The sequence below is a fragment of the Indicator indicator genome, chromosome 5 (genome assembly GCF_027791375.1).
Source record: "Indicator indicator isolate 239-I01 chromosome 5, UM_Iind_1.1, whole genome shotgun sequence".
Taxonomy (NCBI): Eukaryota; Metazoa; Chordata; class Aves; order Piciformes; family Indicatoridae; genus Indicator; species Indicator indicator.
This window is the reverse complement of record NC_072014.1, coordinates 667,225-683,319: the sequence shown is the minus strand read 5'-3', so window position 1 is coordinate 683,319 and position 16,095 is coordinate 667,225. Positions and strand designations below refer to the sequence as shown.

At 50.8% G+C, this 16,095-nt stretch overlaps 1 protein-coding gene across 3 annotated transcripts in view; it reads right to left on the bottom strand.

The window, feature by feature from the left end:
• UNC80 (unc-80 homolog, NALCN channel complex subunit) overlaps positions 1 to 16,095 on the bottom strand; it is a 229,315-nt gene that overhangs the window by 61,509 nt on the left and 151,711 nt on the right. For all 3 annotated transcript variants that reach the window (XM_054380922.1, XM_054380921.1, XM_054380923.1), the window contains 4 exons: positions 13,356 to 13,624; positions 9,318 to 9,452; positions 7,132 to 7,270; positions 4,432 to 4,528 (listed from right to left, as the gene is read on the bottom strand). In XM_054380922.1, coding sequence (XP_054236897.1) covers positions 4,432 to 4,528; positions 7,132 to 7,270; positions 9,318 to 9,452; positions 13,356 to 13,624 — 640 coding nt within the window. The remainder of the gene's footprint in view (positions 1 to 4,431; positions 4,529 to 7,131; positions 7,271 to 9,317; positions 9,453 to 13,355; positions 13,625 to 16,095) is intronic.

The window sequence follows — 16,095 nt, the reverse complement described above, 5'->3', positions numbered from 1 at the left end:
TGTGTGTGTCCCCTGCCTCCATGTGTGTGTCCCCTGTGCCTCCATGTGTGTGTCCCCTGCCTCCATGTGTGTGTCCCCTGTGCCTCCATGTGTGTCCCCTGCCTCCATGTGTGTGTCCTCTGCCTCCATGTGTGTGTCCCCTGTGCCTCCATGTGTGTGTCCTCTGTGCCTCCATGTGTGTGTCCCCTGTGCCTCCATGTGTGTGTCCCCTGTGCCTCCATGTGTGTCCCCTGCCTCCATGTGTGTGTCCCCTGTGCCTCCATGTGTGTGTCCTCTGTGCCTCCATGTGTGTGTCCCCTGCCTCCATGTGTGTGTCCCCTGTGCCTCCATGTGTGTGTCCCCTGCCTCCATGTGTGTGTCCCCTGCCTCCATGTGTGTGTCCTCTGTGCCTCCATGTGTGTGTCGCCTGCCTCCATGTGTGTGTCCCCTGCCTCCATGTTTGTGTCCTCTACCTCCATATGTGTTCCCTGCCTCCATGTGTGTGTCCCCTGTGCCTCCATGTGTGTGTCCCCTGCCTCCATGTTTGTGTCCTCTACCTCCATATGTGTTCCCTGCCTCCATGTGTGTGTCCCCTGCCTCCATGTGTGTGTCCCCTGCCTCCATGTGTGTGTCCCCTGTGCCTCCATGTGTGTGACCCCTGTGCCTCCATGTGTGTCCTCTGTCTCCATGTATGTGTCCTCTGCCTCCATGTGTGTGTCCTCTGTGCCTCCATGTGTGTGTCCCCTGTGCCTCCATGTGTGTCCCCTGCCTCCATGTGTGTGTCCCCTACCTCCATGTGTGTGTCCTCTGCCTCCATGTGTGTGTCCCCTGTGCCTCCATGTGTGTGTCCTCTGTCTCCATGTGTGTGTCCTCTGCCTCCATGTGTGTGTCCTCTGCCTCCATGTGTGTGTCCCCTGCCTCCATGTGTGTGTCCCCTGCCTCCATGTTTGTGTCCTCTACCTCCATGTGTGTCCCCTGCCTCCATGTGTGTGTCACCTGCCTCCATGTGTGTGTCCCCTGCCTCCATGTGTGTGTCCCCTGTGCCTCCATGTGTGTGTCCTCTGCCTCCATGTGTGTGTCCCCTGCCTCCATGTGTGTGTCCCCTGTGCCTCCATGTGTGTGTCCTCTGCCTCCATGTGTGTGTCCCCTGCCTCCATGTGTGTGTCCTCTGCCTCCATGTGTGTGTCCCCTGCCTCCATGTCTGTGTCCCCTGCCTCCATGTTTGTGTCCTCTACCTCCATGTGTGTCCCCTGCCTCCATGTGTGTGTCACCTGCCTCCATGTGTGTGTCCCCTGCCTCCATGTGTGTGTCCCCTGTGCCTCCATGTGTGTGTCCCCTGCCTCCATGTGTGTGTCCTCTGCCTCCATGTATGTGTCCTCTGCCTCCATGTGTGTGTCCCCTGTGCCTCCATGTGTGTCCCCTGCCTCCATGTGTGTGTCCCCTACCTCCATGTGTGTGTCCTCTGCCTCCATGTGTGTGTCCCCTTCCTCCATGTGTGTGTCCTCTGCCTCCATGTGTGTGTCCTCTGCATCCATGTGTGTGTCCCCTGCCTCCATGTCTGTGTCCCCTGCCTCCATGTGTGTGTCCTCTACCTCCATGTGTGTCCCCTGCCTCCATGTGTGTGTCACCTGCCTCCATGTGTGTGTCCTCTGTGCCTCCATGTGTGTGTCCCCTGCCTCCATGTGTGTGTCCCCTGCCTCCATGTTTGTGTCCTCTGCCTCCATGTGTTTGTCCTCTGTGCCTCCATGTGTGTGTCCCCTGTCTCCATGTGTGTGTCCTCTGTGCCTCCATGTGTGTGTCCCCTGTGCCTCCATGTCTGTCCCCTGTGCCTCCATGTGTGTGTCCCCTGCCTCCATGTGTGTGTCCCCTGTGCCTCCATGTGTGTGTCCTCTGTGCCTCCATGTGTGTCCCCTGTGCCTCCATGTGTGTGTCCTCTGTGCCTCCATGTGTGTGTCCCCTGTGCCTCCATGTGTGTGTCCTCTGTGCCTCCATGTGTGTCCTCTGTGCCTCCATGTGTGTGTCCCCTGTGCCTCCATGTGTGTGTCCCCTGTGCCTCCATGTGTGTGTCCTCTGTGCCTCCATGTGTGTGTCCCCTGTGCCTCCATGTGTGTGTCCTCTGTGCCTCCATGTGTGTGTCCCCTGTGCCTCCATGTGTGTGTCCTCTGTGCCTCCATGTGTGTCCCCTGTGCCTCCATGTGTGTGTCCTCTGTGCCTCCATGTGTGTGTCCCCTGTGCCTCCATGTGTGTGTCCTCTGTGCCTCCATGTGTGTGTCCTCTGTGCCTCCATGTGTGTGTCCCCTGCCTCCCTGTGTGTGTCCTCTGTGCCTCCATGTGTGTGTCCCCTGCCTCCATGTGTGTGTCCCCTGTGCCTCCATGTGTGTGTCCCCTGCCTCCATTTGTGTCCTCTGCCTCCATGTGTGTGTCCTCTGTGCCTCCATGTGTGTGTCCTCTGTCTCCATATGTGTTCCCTGCCTCCATGTTTGTGTCCTCTGTGCCTCCATGTGTGTGTCCTCTGTCTCCATGTGTGTGTCCTCTGCCTCCATGTGTGTGTCCCCTGCCTCCATGTGTGTGTCCCCTGTGCCTCCATGTGTGTGTCCTCTGCCTCCATGTGTGTGTCCCCTGCCTCCATGTGTGTGTCCCCTGTGCCTCCATGTGTGTGTCCTCTGCCTCCATGTGTGTGTCCCCTGCCTCCATGTGTGTGTCCCCTGTGCCTCCATGTGTGTGTCCCCTGTGCCTCCATGTGTGTGTCCCCTGCCTCCATGTGTGTGTCCTCTGTCTCCATGTGTGTGTCCCCTGCTTCCAGGTGTGTGTCCTCTGCCTCCATGTGTGTGTCCCCTGCCTCCATGTGTGTGTCCCCTGTGCCTCCATGTGTGTGTCCTCTGCCTCCATGTGTGTGTCCCCTGTGCCTCCATGTGTGTGTCCCCTGTGCCTCCATGTGTGTGTCCCCTGTGCCTCCATGTGTGTGTCCTCTGTGCCTCCATGTGTGTGTCCCCTGCCTCCATGTGTGTGTCCTCTGTGCCTCCATGTGTGTGTCCCCTGCCTCCATGTGTGTGTCCCCTGTGCCTCCATGTGTGTGTCCCCTGTGCCTCCATGTGTGTGTCCTCTGCCTCCATGTGTGTGTCCCCTGCCTCCATGTGTGTGTCCTCTGTGCCTCCATGTGTGTGTCCCCTGTGCCTCCATGTGTGTGTCCCCTGTGCCTCCATGTGTGTGTCCCCTGTGCCTCCATGTGTGTGTCCTCTGCCTCCATGTGTGTGTCCTCTGCCTCCATGTGTGTGTCCCCTGTGCCTCCATGTGTGTGTCCCCTGTGCCTCCATGTGTGTGTCCTCTGCCTCCATGTGTGTGTCCCCTGCTCCATGTGTGTGTCCCCTGTGCCTCCATGTGTGTGTCCCCTGTGCCTCCATGTGTGTGTCCTCTGCCTCCATGTGTGTGTCCCCTGCCTCCATGTGTGTGTCCTCTGTCTCCATATGTGTTCCCTGCCTCCATGTGTGTGTCCTCTGTGCCTCCATGTGTGTGTCCTCTGTCTCCATGTGTGTGTCCCCTGCCTCCATGTGTGTGTCCCCTGTGCCTCCATGTGTGTGTCCTCTGCCTCCATGTGTGTGTCCCCTGCCTCCATGTGTGTGTCCTCTGCCTCCATGTGTGTGTCCCCTGCCTCCATGTTTGTGTCCCCTGTGCCTCCATGTGTGTGTCCCCTGCCTCCATGTGTGTGTCCCCTGCCTCCATGTGTGTGTCCTCTACCTCCATGTGTGTCCCCTGCCTCCATGTTTGTGTCCTCTACCTCCATGTGTGTCCCCTGCCTCCATGTGTGTGTCCTCTACCTCCATGTGTGTGTCCCCTGTGCCTCCATGTCTGTGTCCCCTGCCTCCATGTCTGTGTCCCCTGCCTCCATGTGTTTGTCCTCTACCTCCATGTGTGTGTCCCCTGCCTCTATGTGTGTCCTCTGCCTCCATGTGTGTGTCCCCTGTGCCTCCATGTGTGTGTCCCCTGCCTCCATGTGTGTGTCCCCTGTGCCTCCATGTGTGTGTCCCCTGCCTCCATGTGTGTGTCCCCTGTGCCTCCATGTGTGTGTCCTCTGCCTCCATGTGTGTATCCCCTGCCTCCATGTGTGTGTCCCCTGCCTCCATGTGTGTGTCCCCTGTGCCTCCATGTGTGTGTCCCCTGCCTCCATGTGTGTGTCCCCTGTGCCTCCATGTGTGTGTCCCCTGCCTCCATGTGTGTGTCCCCTGTGCCTCCATGTGTGTGTCCTCTGCCTCCATGTGTGTATCCCCTGCCTCCATGTGTGTGTCCCCTGTGCCTCCATGTGTGTGTCCCCTGTGCCTCCATGTGTGTGTCCTCTGCCTCCATGTGTGTGTCCCCTGCCTTGCTCTTTGTGTGCTCTCTGCCTTGCTTTCACACCCCACATGCAGCTTTCATGCCCCTGCTGAGTCTGCACAACCCAGGAAAGGAGATCAGCACCTTCTGAACGACTCAGGAGCATAGGCCACCACTGTCACACATAGCTTGATGGCTTCACTGATGGAGAAGGTCAGGTCTTCATTGCCGTAGCAGAAGTCTGAGGGAGCAGAGCAACATGAGAAGAACATGTGAATAAACAAAAGAAGAAAAGAACAAATATACAATAGAAAAAAAGCTGGGGAGGGGTCTGCAGCACAGCCCTGTGAGGAGAGGCTGAGGGAGCTGGGGGTGTTTAGCCTGGAGAAGAGGAGGCTCAGGTGAGGCCTCATTGCTGTCCACAACTGCCTGAAGGGAGGTTGTAGCCAGGTGGGGGTTGGGCTCTTCTCCCAGGCAAGCAGCACCAGAACAAGAGGACACAGTCTCCAGCTGCCCCAGGGGAGGTTTGGACTGGAGGTGAGGAAGAAATTCTTCCCAGACAGAGAGATTGGGCCTTGGGATGTGCTGCCCAGGGAGGTGGTGGAGTCACCATCCCTGGAAGTGTTTCAAAGCAGCCTGGATGAGGCACTCAGTGCCATGGGTGAGTTGATTGGATGGTGCTGGGTGGTAGGTTGGACTGGATGAGCTCAAAGGGCCTTTCCAGCCTGGTTCATTCTGTGAATACAAAAGGAACTAGCACACTCCTTCCTTTTGGTTTGCTTCCCCCGTTCCTTGCTTCTCCTCCTAACAATCCCCACCAGACTCTTGCTTTTCCTGTCTCCCTGAAGGCAATGTGCTGCACTCCACTTGCACTTTGCCACTCAGGACCTCAACAATCCTCAACAGAAGTCATTGCTGAGCACAAGGCCCACAGCTGCTGCTGCAGTTCCATCTTGGACATCACCCATGAGAATTGTGGCAGGTTTAGGCTGATGCCTAGGAAATTCTCCATAGGTCTTGAGAAGAAAGTGGTAGAAATGTAAATAAATTACCAGTGGATGTAAAAGAAAAAGAGTGATAAGGTCTAACTAATTCCCTTGGTCTACTAACTGGCATGAAGTTAGTTGTACAAACTGCTTTGTCTCTTTTATCAGCTCTTCCTCTGGCTGATGGCTTTGCTTGGCTCTGCTGACCATAGGATCATAGAATCAGTCAGGGTTGGAAGGGACCTCAAGGCTCAGCCAGTTCCAACCCCCCTGCCATGGACAGGGACACCTCACACTACAGCAGGTTGCTCACAGCCACATCCAGCCTGGCTGCAAAAGCCTCCAGGGATGGGGCCTCAACCACCTCCCTGGACAACCCATTCCAGGCTCTCACCACTCTCATGGGGAAGAACTTCTTCCTAGCATCCAATCTCAGTCTGCCTACTTGAAGTCACGTCCACGCAACCCTACCTCTCTTCCTGGCCAACTGAGAGTTGTTTGTGCTCTTCTGCTCTTCCCTGAGCTGGTCACACAGTGTGCCAGCTCCAAAAAGCAGGGCAACTTGGCTTTTCAGCTGCTGACTCAGCAGCATTCCTGTGGGCCAGGATAAAAATAAAGCCATCCTGGACTTCTGGGAGAATTTCATCACTACTCCTTTCTCATAGCAGTGCCACAACTATTGCAGAGCCTTTTGGCTCTGTATCCCTTTTCATCCCTACTGGCATAAAACTGTACAGAATGGTGACCAAATAAGGGACTCATTTCCTGGTCTAGTTCCAACTTGCATTCTAAAAGATGCCTTGGCACATCCAGTTGAATATTTCAGCAGGTGTTTCTGAGCAGCAGGGCAGCTGGGAAGGGAAGGCTGACAGGGACCCAAACAGAATGCTGTCCCTCAGAGCATGAGGCACAAAAGGACTTTGTAGTACCAACTGACACAGAAAGAGGACAGATTTCTTCCAGCTCTGAGGTAATTGTTCCTTCATGGAAAAAAAAAAAAAGAAAAAGGTCCACTTTTCCCTTCTCTGAGGTCTTTCCTCTTTTTAAAACCAAATATCAAACTAACAATTTATTGGGAGTTTTTACTTTTATTATCCTCTTGTCCCTGTTAGAATCATAAAATTGTTAAGGTTGGAAGGGACCTCAAGGCTCAGCCACTTCCAACCCCCCTGCCATGGGCAGGGACACCTCACACTCCAGCAGGTTGCTCACAGCCACATCCAGCCTGGCTACAAAAACCTCCAGGGATGAGGCTTCCACCACCTCCCTGGGCAACCTCTGCCAGTCTCTCACCACTCTCGTGGGGAAGAACTTCTTCCTCACATCCAATCTGAATCTCCCCATTTCTAGTTTTGCTCCATTCCCCCCAGTCCTATCACTCCCTGACACCCTCAAAAGTCCCTCCCCAGCTTTTTTGGAGCCCCCTTCAGATCCTGGAAGGCCACAAGAAGGTCTCCTCAGAGCCTTCTCTTCTCCAGACTGCACAACCCCAACTCTCTCAGTCTGTCTCCATAGAAGCTGCAGCTCCATCCTCCTTGGGATGGATCCAAGTTAGAGGAGAGGAGACTGAGATTAGACATCAGGAAGAAGTTGTTCCCCATGAGGGTGGTGAGACACTGGCACAGGTTGCCCAGGGAGGTGGTGGAAGCTTCATGCCTGGAGGTTTTTGCAGCCAGGCTGGATGTGGCTGTGAGCAACCTGCTGGAGTGTGAGGTGTCCCTGCCCATGGCAGGGGGGTTGGAACTGGATGATCCTTGAGGTCCCTTCCAACCCTGACAATTCTATAATTCTGTAAGATTCCTGTTGAGTCAATAAAGAACAAACCAGAGTCACTGAATAAAGGGTGCTTTGCTCTTACCTAGTGACTTGAGAGGCTTCTCTGCTTTCACCAGCTCTAAGATGTCCAAAATATCTGGAGTGTCTCCCTCTAAGGACTGCAGCAGGTCGAACAGGCACTGAGCTGACACTCCTTTGCTGGCTCCATTGTTTGCAGCATCCTGTTACAACAACAGACATGGGTGGGTGATTTTCTGAGGGACTGTGTGCATCCCAGAAACCTTTATGAGGAGCTGCAGGTGACCCTTTTTTTATCCTTTTTTTCTGACAAAGGCCCTGCATGGAGCTGAAGAGCTCACTGCAATCATACAATGATTCTTGCCTGACTCAACAGATTGATGCTACAGTGAAAGCATGACCTGAAAACTGCACCCTTTGCTGGCTCTTCCAGTTTGAGGAGGGAAATTTAGCCTAGATCCTGACTGCAAAGACTGAAAGTAAAATAAACTACCATTGGATGCAAAGGGGAAATAATGCTAAGGTCTATAGAATTCATTGGGTTGCTAATGGGATATAGAGTAGAGGTAGAAACAGTTCTTGATCTCTTTTCTTCTTCTGTTGCTTCTCCTTGCAACTTTTCTCTCTCCTGCAGCCTTGCCAGGGGATATCTGTTTTGACTACTGTGTGAGGTAACAGGAAGGAAGGAGGGAGTGGGGGAGGAGGTGAAAGCGTCCTGAAGGAGGGATGAGGGGAGGAGGTGAATGGTCTCCTGGATCTGTCCAGGAGGGGTCTGAGGAGTTTCTGTGTTATCAGTTGTAAATGCATCTCTGTTGGACATCTACTGTATATTTTGTGCATATCCATTGCATTTCATACTTCTAGATTGTAGTTTGCTTGTAAATAGAGCTTCATTTGCTTCCAAAACCTTTCTGAGCTTAGTCTGGTGATTATATTTTGGGGGGTAATTCTCTCAAATGAGTTGTGTGAGGGGGAGAAATTTCAACCCACCACACTGGCCCTCTGAAAGAGAAAGATGTGTGTGCTTGCCATGCTTGTGCAGCTGGCTACGGGCAATCTCAACTCCAATTAAAATTCAACTCAAATTAAAATTCAACTCCAATTAAAATTCAACCTCAATTAAAATTCATCTCAAATTAAAATTCAACTCCAATTAAAATTCAACCCGAATTAAAATTCAACTCCAATTAAAATTCAACTCCAATTAAAATTCAACCCGAATTAAAATTCAACTTGAATTAAAATTCAACTCCAATTAAAATTCTTAGCTCACTGAAATGCTGAAAAATAATGAGTGAATATTTCAAATCCAATCCTGACTTCAAGAGTTCCCATGCACTAAAATTCTGTATGAAACTCCTACTTCCCATTGCTGGCTTCTAAAGAAGGATTGGCACTGAAAGAGTTACAAACCATCATTGCCCTTTTATATCCTATTTACACATAGAAATTCCAAGTGAGTCCACATTTACTAGCTTGGATGCCATGCCCTCAGCATCCTGCTCCAGCAGCAGATGAGCAGAAGCACGCAGAAATCAGCTCAAGAAATGCTTCTGTGCAGCACTTTGGCACTTTTAGGCTGTGCCTAGAAAAAAAAATCCCACAGATTGAGCAGAGAAGTGGTAGAATGTAAATAAATCACCCCTGGATGTAAACAGAGAACAATGATAAGGTCTAAATCCTCCCATTGAGCTGGTAACTAACATAAAGGTAGTTGTATAAACTTTCTCTTTGCTGCTGCTTTGCTCCAGCAGATACCAGCTGTGTGCTTTTGCTTAGCTGTTGCTGCCCTTGGCTGTGCTCTTGTTGTGACTAAGTACTAACAAGCTACTCTCTGCTCTTCTCTTTTCTCTACTCCTGTGTACAGGGAGGGGGAAAGGAGGGGAAGAGGAGGAAGCTGTTTGAAGGCCCCTGGTTTTGTCCGGGGCGGGGGCGGGGGGCGGTTCTTGTGCTATATATCAATTGTTAATCCATGCAAATATTGGGTATTTGGTACATATTCATTGCATTCTATATTTCTGGATTTCAGTGTGCTTGTAAAGCAGAGCTCCAGTTGCTTCCAGCTGAGCTGGTCTGGCAGTTTTCTGTCGGGGAGGGGGAACTTCAACCCATCGCAAGCCGCACCTGCGGTGAGCAGGTGTTCAGTAACTGCTGTGCTGCTGCTCCAGCTGTGAGCTCTGAGAGCTCTGTGGTGAGCTCTGTGAGGCCTGCTGGGGGCTGGTTGAGCCCAGGCAAGGGGCTGTTACTCACAGGGAACTCCAGGAGAGGGGCCACGCTTGCAAAGAGCTGCAGGACGAAGGGCTTGCGGTGCAGGACGTAGAACTGGCGGCAGGCGAACTCGATGGCTTGGCGCAGCTGGGGGTTGCTCTCATAGTCAGCATACACCTGAGGACATGGAAAAGGACAGGGAAGAGGACAGGGAAGAGCCACACCACTGGAAGGGCTTTTTCATCTCCTGCCCCCTGATTGAATCAGCTACAGCCTCCCCATCCCCACGCTAAATGTGGTTTTGGAGATGGAGACTTGAGCACACTCACAGGCAGTGCCTTTTGGGTACCAACGATGCTTAGAATCAGAGCAGAATCAGAACATTAGGGGCTGGGAGGGATCTCTAAAGATCACAGAATCACAGAATGTCAGGGGCTGGGAGGGATCTCTAAAGATCACAGAATCACAGAATGTCAGGGGCTGGAAGGGATCTCTAAAGATCACAGAATCACAGAATGTCAGGGGCTGGAAGGAACCTTGAGACATCACCTAGTCCAACCTCCCCCTACCAAAGCAGGATCACCTAGAGCAGGTCACACAGGAACTCATCCAGTCCATCCCCCCTGCAATCAGTGAGGGTCTGGAAAAACCAAACCAACTCAGCAACACAGAATCACAGAATTGTCAGGGTTGGAAGGGACCTCAAGGCTCAGCCACTTCCAATCCCCCCTGCCATGGGCAGGGACACCTCACACTCCAGCAGGTTGCTCACAGCCACATCCAGCCTGGCTGCAAAAACCTCCAGGCATGAGGCTTCCACCACCTCCCTGGGCAGCCTGTTCCAGCATTGGGTTATCTCTTGGGACTGGTTTTGGTTTTGCCTCCCAAGATTGGTACTTTACTAATTCAGTAGCTGACAATAATTAGTGAGAACACATAGGAAATAATTAAAACCCTAATTTCTCTCAAAATAAAAAGTGCAGATGAAGAAAGAGTCCCTCTCAGGCCTAAATGGCTACTGCCAAGTACTCCAAATGAAGATATTAAGTGATTTTATTTCACAAGATCTTGTCTCTAATGAATAAACCTCTGCTAGACCTGGATCCAACACTTGCCTAACAATGCAAGGCCTAATATTAGAGTTTCCAGTGACTGAAGGGCTCTTTAGGTAGCTAAAATCATCACTGCTGCTAATTATTGTGCTCTGTTAGCTATACTAAAATAGGAAGTGTGACTCCAGTCTTCAAAAAGGGAAAGAAAGAGGTTCCAGGAAACTAAAGAGCAGTCAGCCTCACATCCATCCCTGGAAAAATAATGGAGCTGCTCATTCTGGAGGTCATCTCTAGGCACTTGGAAGAGAAGATGATCAGGAGCAGTCAGCATGGATTTACCAAGGGGAAATCCTGCTTGGCTAATCTGATAGCCTTCTGTGATGCTGTAACAGAATGGGGAGATGCAAGAAGAACAGGGGGTGTAGTCCACCTTGACCTTAGCAAAGCTTTTGACTCTGTCTCCCATAACATCTCTGTTAACAAGCTCAGAAGTGTGGGATGGAAGAGCAGACAGTGAGATGGATTAGGAGCTGGTGACACCATTGAGACCAAAGAACAGTGGTCAGTGGTGCCAAGTCCAGGTGGAGAGATGTAACCTATCACAAGTTGCCTGGGAGCAGAGCCTGACCCCCACCTGACTACAGCTTCCCTTCAGTAGAGGGTGATAAGGTCCCCTCTAAGCCTCCTCTTCTCCAGGCTGAACACCCCCAGCTCCCTTCAAGATCACCCAGCCCAACCTCCAGCCCAGCACTGCAAGGCCACCACCAAACCATGTCTGGAGGCATCATTCCACAGGCTGGTTAAACACCTTCAGGGATGGTCCCTGCCCCTGGCATCGGTTTTGAATTAGATGTTCTTAAAGGTGGCTTCTAACCCAGTCTATGACTCTATGATCCTATTAAAGAAAGGCAGTTATATGGTAATTTAAATTTCATAGTGTTTGAAGAACAAACCAGACCTGTTCCACAGCAGGACTCCAGTAGTAAGGAGAAGTAAGTAATAATAGGAGAAATAGAGAAGAAAGAAGAAATAAATAAGAATAATACAGGAATAGTGGATACCTGTAACTAGTGGAGTCCCCCAGGGATCAGTGCTGGCTCCAGTCCTGTTCAGCATCTTCATCAATGACATTGATGAGGGACAGACAGACAGACAGACAGACAGACAGACAGAGTCTGCTCAGCAGGTTTGCTGATGATACTCAACTGGGAGGCTTGGCTGAGACCCCTGAAGGCTGTGAGGCCATTCAGAGACTTGGACAGACTGAGAGCTGGGCAGAGAGGAACCTCATGAGGGTCAACAAGGAGAAGTGCAGAGTCCTGCAGCTGGGAAGGAAGAAGAAACTGCAGCAGGACAGGTTGGGAGGGGATCTGCTGGAGAGCAGCCCCAAGGAGAAGGAGCTGGGGGTGCTGGTGGACAACAAGTTCTGCATGGGACAGCAATGTGCCCTGGGGGCCAAGAAGGCCAATGGGGTCCTGGGGGGCATTCAGAGGAGTGTGTCCAGCAGATGCAGGGAGCTTCTCCTCCCCCTCTCCTCTGCCCTGGCTCCCCAGTTCAGGAGGGACAGGGATCTGCTGGAGAGAGTCCAAGGGAGGGCTGCAAGGATGCTGAAGGGACTGGAGCACTGCCTGGGGAGGAGAGGCTGAGAGTCTGGAGAGGAGAAGACTGAGAGGGGATCTGATCAATGTCTATCAATAGCTGAGGGCTGGGGGTCAGGAAGGAAGGGACAGGGACAGGGTCTGCTCAGTTGCACCCTGGGATAGGACAAGGGGCAATGGATGGCAACTGCAGCACAGGAGGTTCCACCTCAACATGAGGAGGAACTTCTTCCCTGTGAGGGTCCCAGAGCACTGGAGCAGGCTGCCCAGAGAGGTTGTGGAGTCTCCTTCTCTGGAGCCTTTCATCTGGATGTGTTCCTGTGTGACCTGTGCTGGATTCTCTGCTCCTGCTCTGGCAGGGGCGTTGGACTGGAAGATCTCCAGAGGTCCCTTCCAACCCTCAACATCCTCTGATCCTGTGAATGTCATGGGGGCATTGCTTCTTTTACAGAAACACGGGTTTTGGGGTTTTTTTGCTGTGTTTGCATTACAATATTAAATATCTATTTGGATCCTGTCTTGTGGCCCTACAGAAATAATTTTTCTGCCTTTACAAAAAAAAAATCTATATTGGTTGGGTTAGTTGGTTGGTTGTTTTCAGCATCTAATCTTTCTCAGATATCACAGGGGAAAAGGCATACTGAGGACACCTCACAGGGAGGAGAAGTTCCACCTCTGTTCCAGTATTTGCCCCTGCTGACTGCAGAGGGAGCTGGACTGGATGAGTTTTGAAGGTCCCTTCCAACCCAGACCATTCTATGATTCCATGATTCTATGAATATTTGCTAGTTGGACTGGATGACCTTTGGAGGTCCCTTCCAACCCAGACCATTCTGTGTTTCTCTGAGTATTTGCTGTCACTCACATGAAGAGACAACACAGAGATTTTACTAAACATTCAGTCTTCTTTTCTCTTGCTGCCTACATTGCAGAAAATACAAGGAGGAAGGGAAGGAGGGGAAGAGGAGGAAGCTGTTGGTAACTCCCTGGTTGTGTACAGGGGGAAGAGGAGGAAGCTGTTGGTAACCTTCTGGTTGTGTACAGGGGGGAAGAGGAGGAAGCTGTTGGTAACCTCCTGGTTGTGTACAGGGGGGAAGAGGGGAAGAGGAGGACGCTGTTGGTAACTCCCTGGTTTTGTCCAGGGGGGTTCTTGTGTGGTTTATAAATTGTAAATCCATGTAAATATAGGATACTTTGTACATATTCATTGCTTTTCAAGTCTCTAGATTGTTGCTGTGCTTGTAAATAGAGCTTCATTTGCTTTCACCTGAGCTGGTCTGGCAATTTTTATGTTGGGGTGGGGGGTGGTGGAATTTTCAACCCACCACAGCCAGGTGGCCGCAGTTCCAAGCCTCTCTCTTACCAGCTGCTCCTGTAAGCGAGGGCTGCCTTGGAAGCCTTCCCTCCTGTGGCTCATGGCAAGGGCTTACCTGCAGCATACTGGGGAGGACCCACTGGTAGCCACTGAGGGAGAAGAGGTGGTTGAAGTGCACGGCGGTGTTGATGACGGTGGCAGCGTACTGCCGCAGCAGGGCACTGTCCTCGGGGTGCAGGATCAGGGCCCCGTTGAAGACGTTCAGGAACAGCATGATCTCATCCCCCCAGGGGAACTCACTGGGCATGCCCAGGAACATCTCCTCCAGCAGCTTAATCCACAAGCTTTTCTGAAGTGTGTCCAGGCCAAAGAGCTCTTTGCCAGCTGCAGGGGTAAGAGACAACAGCAATCAGCTCTGTCCACCACAGCCACATTCCTGCTGCAGGGGAAGAGACAACAGCAATCAGCTCTGTCCACCACAGCCACATTCCTACTGCAGGGGAAGAGACAACAGCAGTCAACTCTGTCCACCACAGCCAGCTTCACAACACCCCTAGAGGCCTCTCCAAAGAGCCATCGTACAGCACTGCCCAGCATTCTGCCTTTTTAAAGTGGTGCTACCTAGCCACCCTGTACCCCTGGAAGTGAACAAACCTTGACTGTTGTGGTAGTTTTGGGCTATACCTTTAAAATGTTCCACAGATATTGAGGAGAAAGTGGCAGGATGTAAAGAAATCACCACTGGGTGTAAAAAGGCAACTAATGATAAGTTCTAAACAACCCCCTTGGAGAGATTACAAACATAAGCTGGTTGTATATACTATCTTCTTCTCTCTTTTCAGCTTCCTCACTCTGGGAAGCACTACCTGGTGCTTCTGCTGGCTCTTTGCTGGCCTTGGCTGCATTGCTTTGTTTTGGCTAAGTCTAACAAAACAATTCTCTGCTCTTTCTCTTGTCCCTTTGTGTCCAGTGGGGTAAGGAGGGGAGCAGGGAATGGGAAGCTATTAGCTCCCCTGGTTTTTGGCCAGAGGGGTTCCTGTGCTGTTTATCAATTGTGAATACCTATGAATATCTGTAAATATTGTATATTTTGTATACATTCATTGCATTTCATTGTAGGTTATAGTCTTGCTTGTAAATACAGCTTCCATTTGCTTCTGACCTGAGCTGATCTGGCAAATTTAATGTTGGGAGGAATTTTCAACCCACCACAAATGTAAGCAACACACATAAGGCTGGGGAAGGGTGAGTATCACACAGCTCATTAAATCTGCTCCCCACCACATGGAAATTAGGCTCTTAAGAAGTGAAAGCAGATCTGAACTTGTACACATGGATTTTCCTGTCTCACACAGCCTCAATGGCTGTGCAGGTTTATGCTGACTTTCATCCTTCAGGTGTCCCACACACTGCAGGACACTGATGCTGAATCAGCTTCTGAAAGCCAGTGTCTTGAAAGCCTGAGACAGAACTTGCCAATGCAACCATGGCCCTACTGACTCCCAAGTCAGGCTGCAAACCCTGCTTGACATTCAGAGCAAAGCTTCTAAAAGGAGAGCTCTTTCCACATTCCTGCTGCTGAAATTCCCCACTCTTCATTGGAATTCCACTGCTTCCCCACAGTGGATGGCAAAGGACTCTAAGCAATCCCTTTTTAGGTGCAGTTATGTTAAAGGACACAATATACCAGCTGCAGGCTCATGCAGAATAGTAACACACAATGCAAACTTCTTTGTGTCCAAGGCAGCAGCTTTGCCTGGAGACCTCTAACAGCCAAGGTCCTTTCTGTTACAAACCAAGAGCTGAGGACCACTTTCTCTAGGAAGAGATTTGCCAGCTCCCAGTAGTGCTGTAAGCCTGCCTGTCTCTAAGGCAAATGAAAGCTGCACACTTCTAAGACAAACTGAAGCTGCAAATTTCTAAGGGGAATGAATGCTGAACTTATCTGAGGTGAAAATGAAGGCTGCACATTTCTCAGGCAAATGAAAGCTGCACATTTCTAAGGGGAATGAATGCTGCACATTTCGAAGGGGAATGAAAGCTGCACATTTCCAAGGGGAAATGAAAGCTGCACATTTCTAAGGGGAAATGAAAGCTGCACATTTCTAAGGGGAATGAAAGCTGCACATTTCTAAGGGCAATGAAAGCTGCACATTTCCAAGGGGAAATGAAAGCTGCACATTTCTAAGGGGAAATGAAAGCTGCACATTTCTAAGGGGAATGAAAGCTGCACATTTCTAAGGGGAAATGAAAGCTGCACATTTCTAAGGGGAAATGAAAGCTACACATTTCTAAGGGGAATGAAAGCTGCACATTTCTAAGGGGAAATGAATGCTGCACATTTCGAAGGGGAAATGAAAGCTGCACATTTCTAAGGGCAATGAAAGCTGCACATTTCTAAGGCGAAATGAAAGCTGCACATTTCTAAGGGGAATGAAAGCTGCACATTTCTAAGGGAAATGAAAGCTGCACATTTCTAAGGGGAATGAATGCTGCACATTTCTAAGGGCAATGAAAGCTGCACATTTCTAAGGGCAATGAAAGCTGCACATTTCTAAGGGGAATGAATGCTGCACATTTCTAAGGGGAAATGAAAGCTGCACATTTCGAAGGGCAATGAAAGCTGCACGTTTCTAAGGGCAATGAAAGCTGCACATTTCTAAGGGCAATGAAAGCTGCACATTTCTAAGGGGAAATGAAAGCTGCACATTTCGAAGGGGAAATGAAAGCTGCACATTTCGAAGGGCAATGAAAGCTGCACATTTCTAAGGGCAATGAAAGCTGCACATTTCTAAGGGCAATGAAAGCTGCACATTTCGAAGGGGAATGAAAGCTGCACATTTCTAAGGGCAATG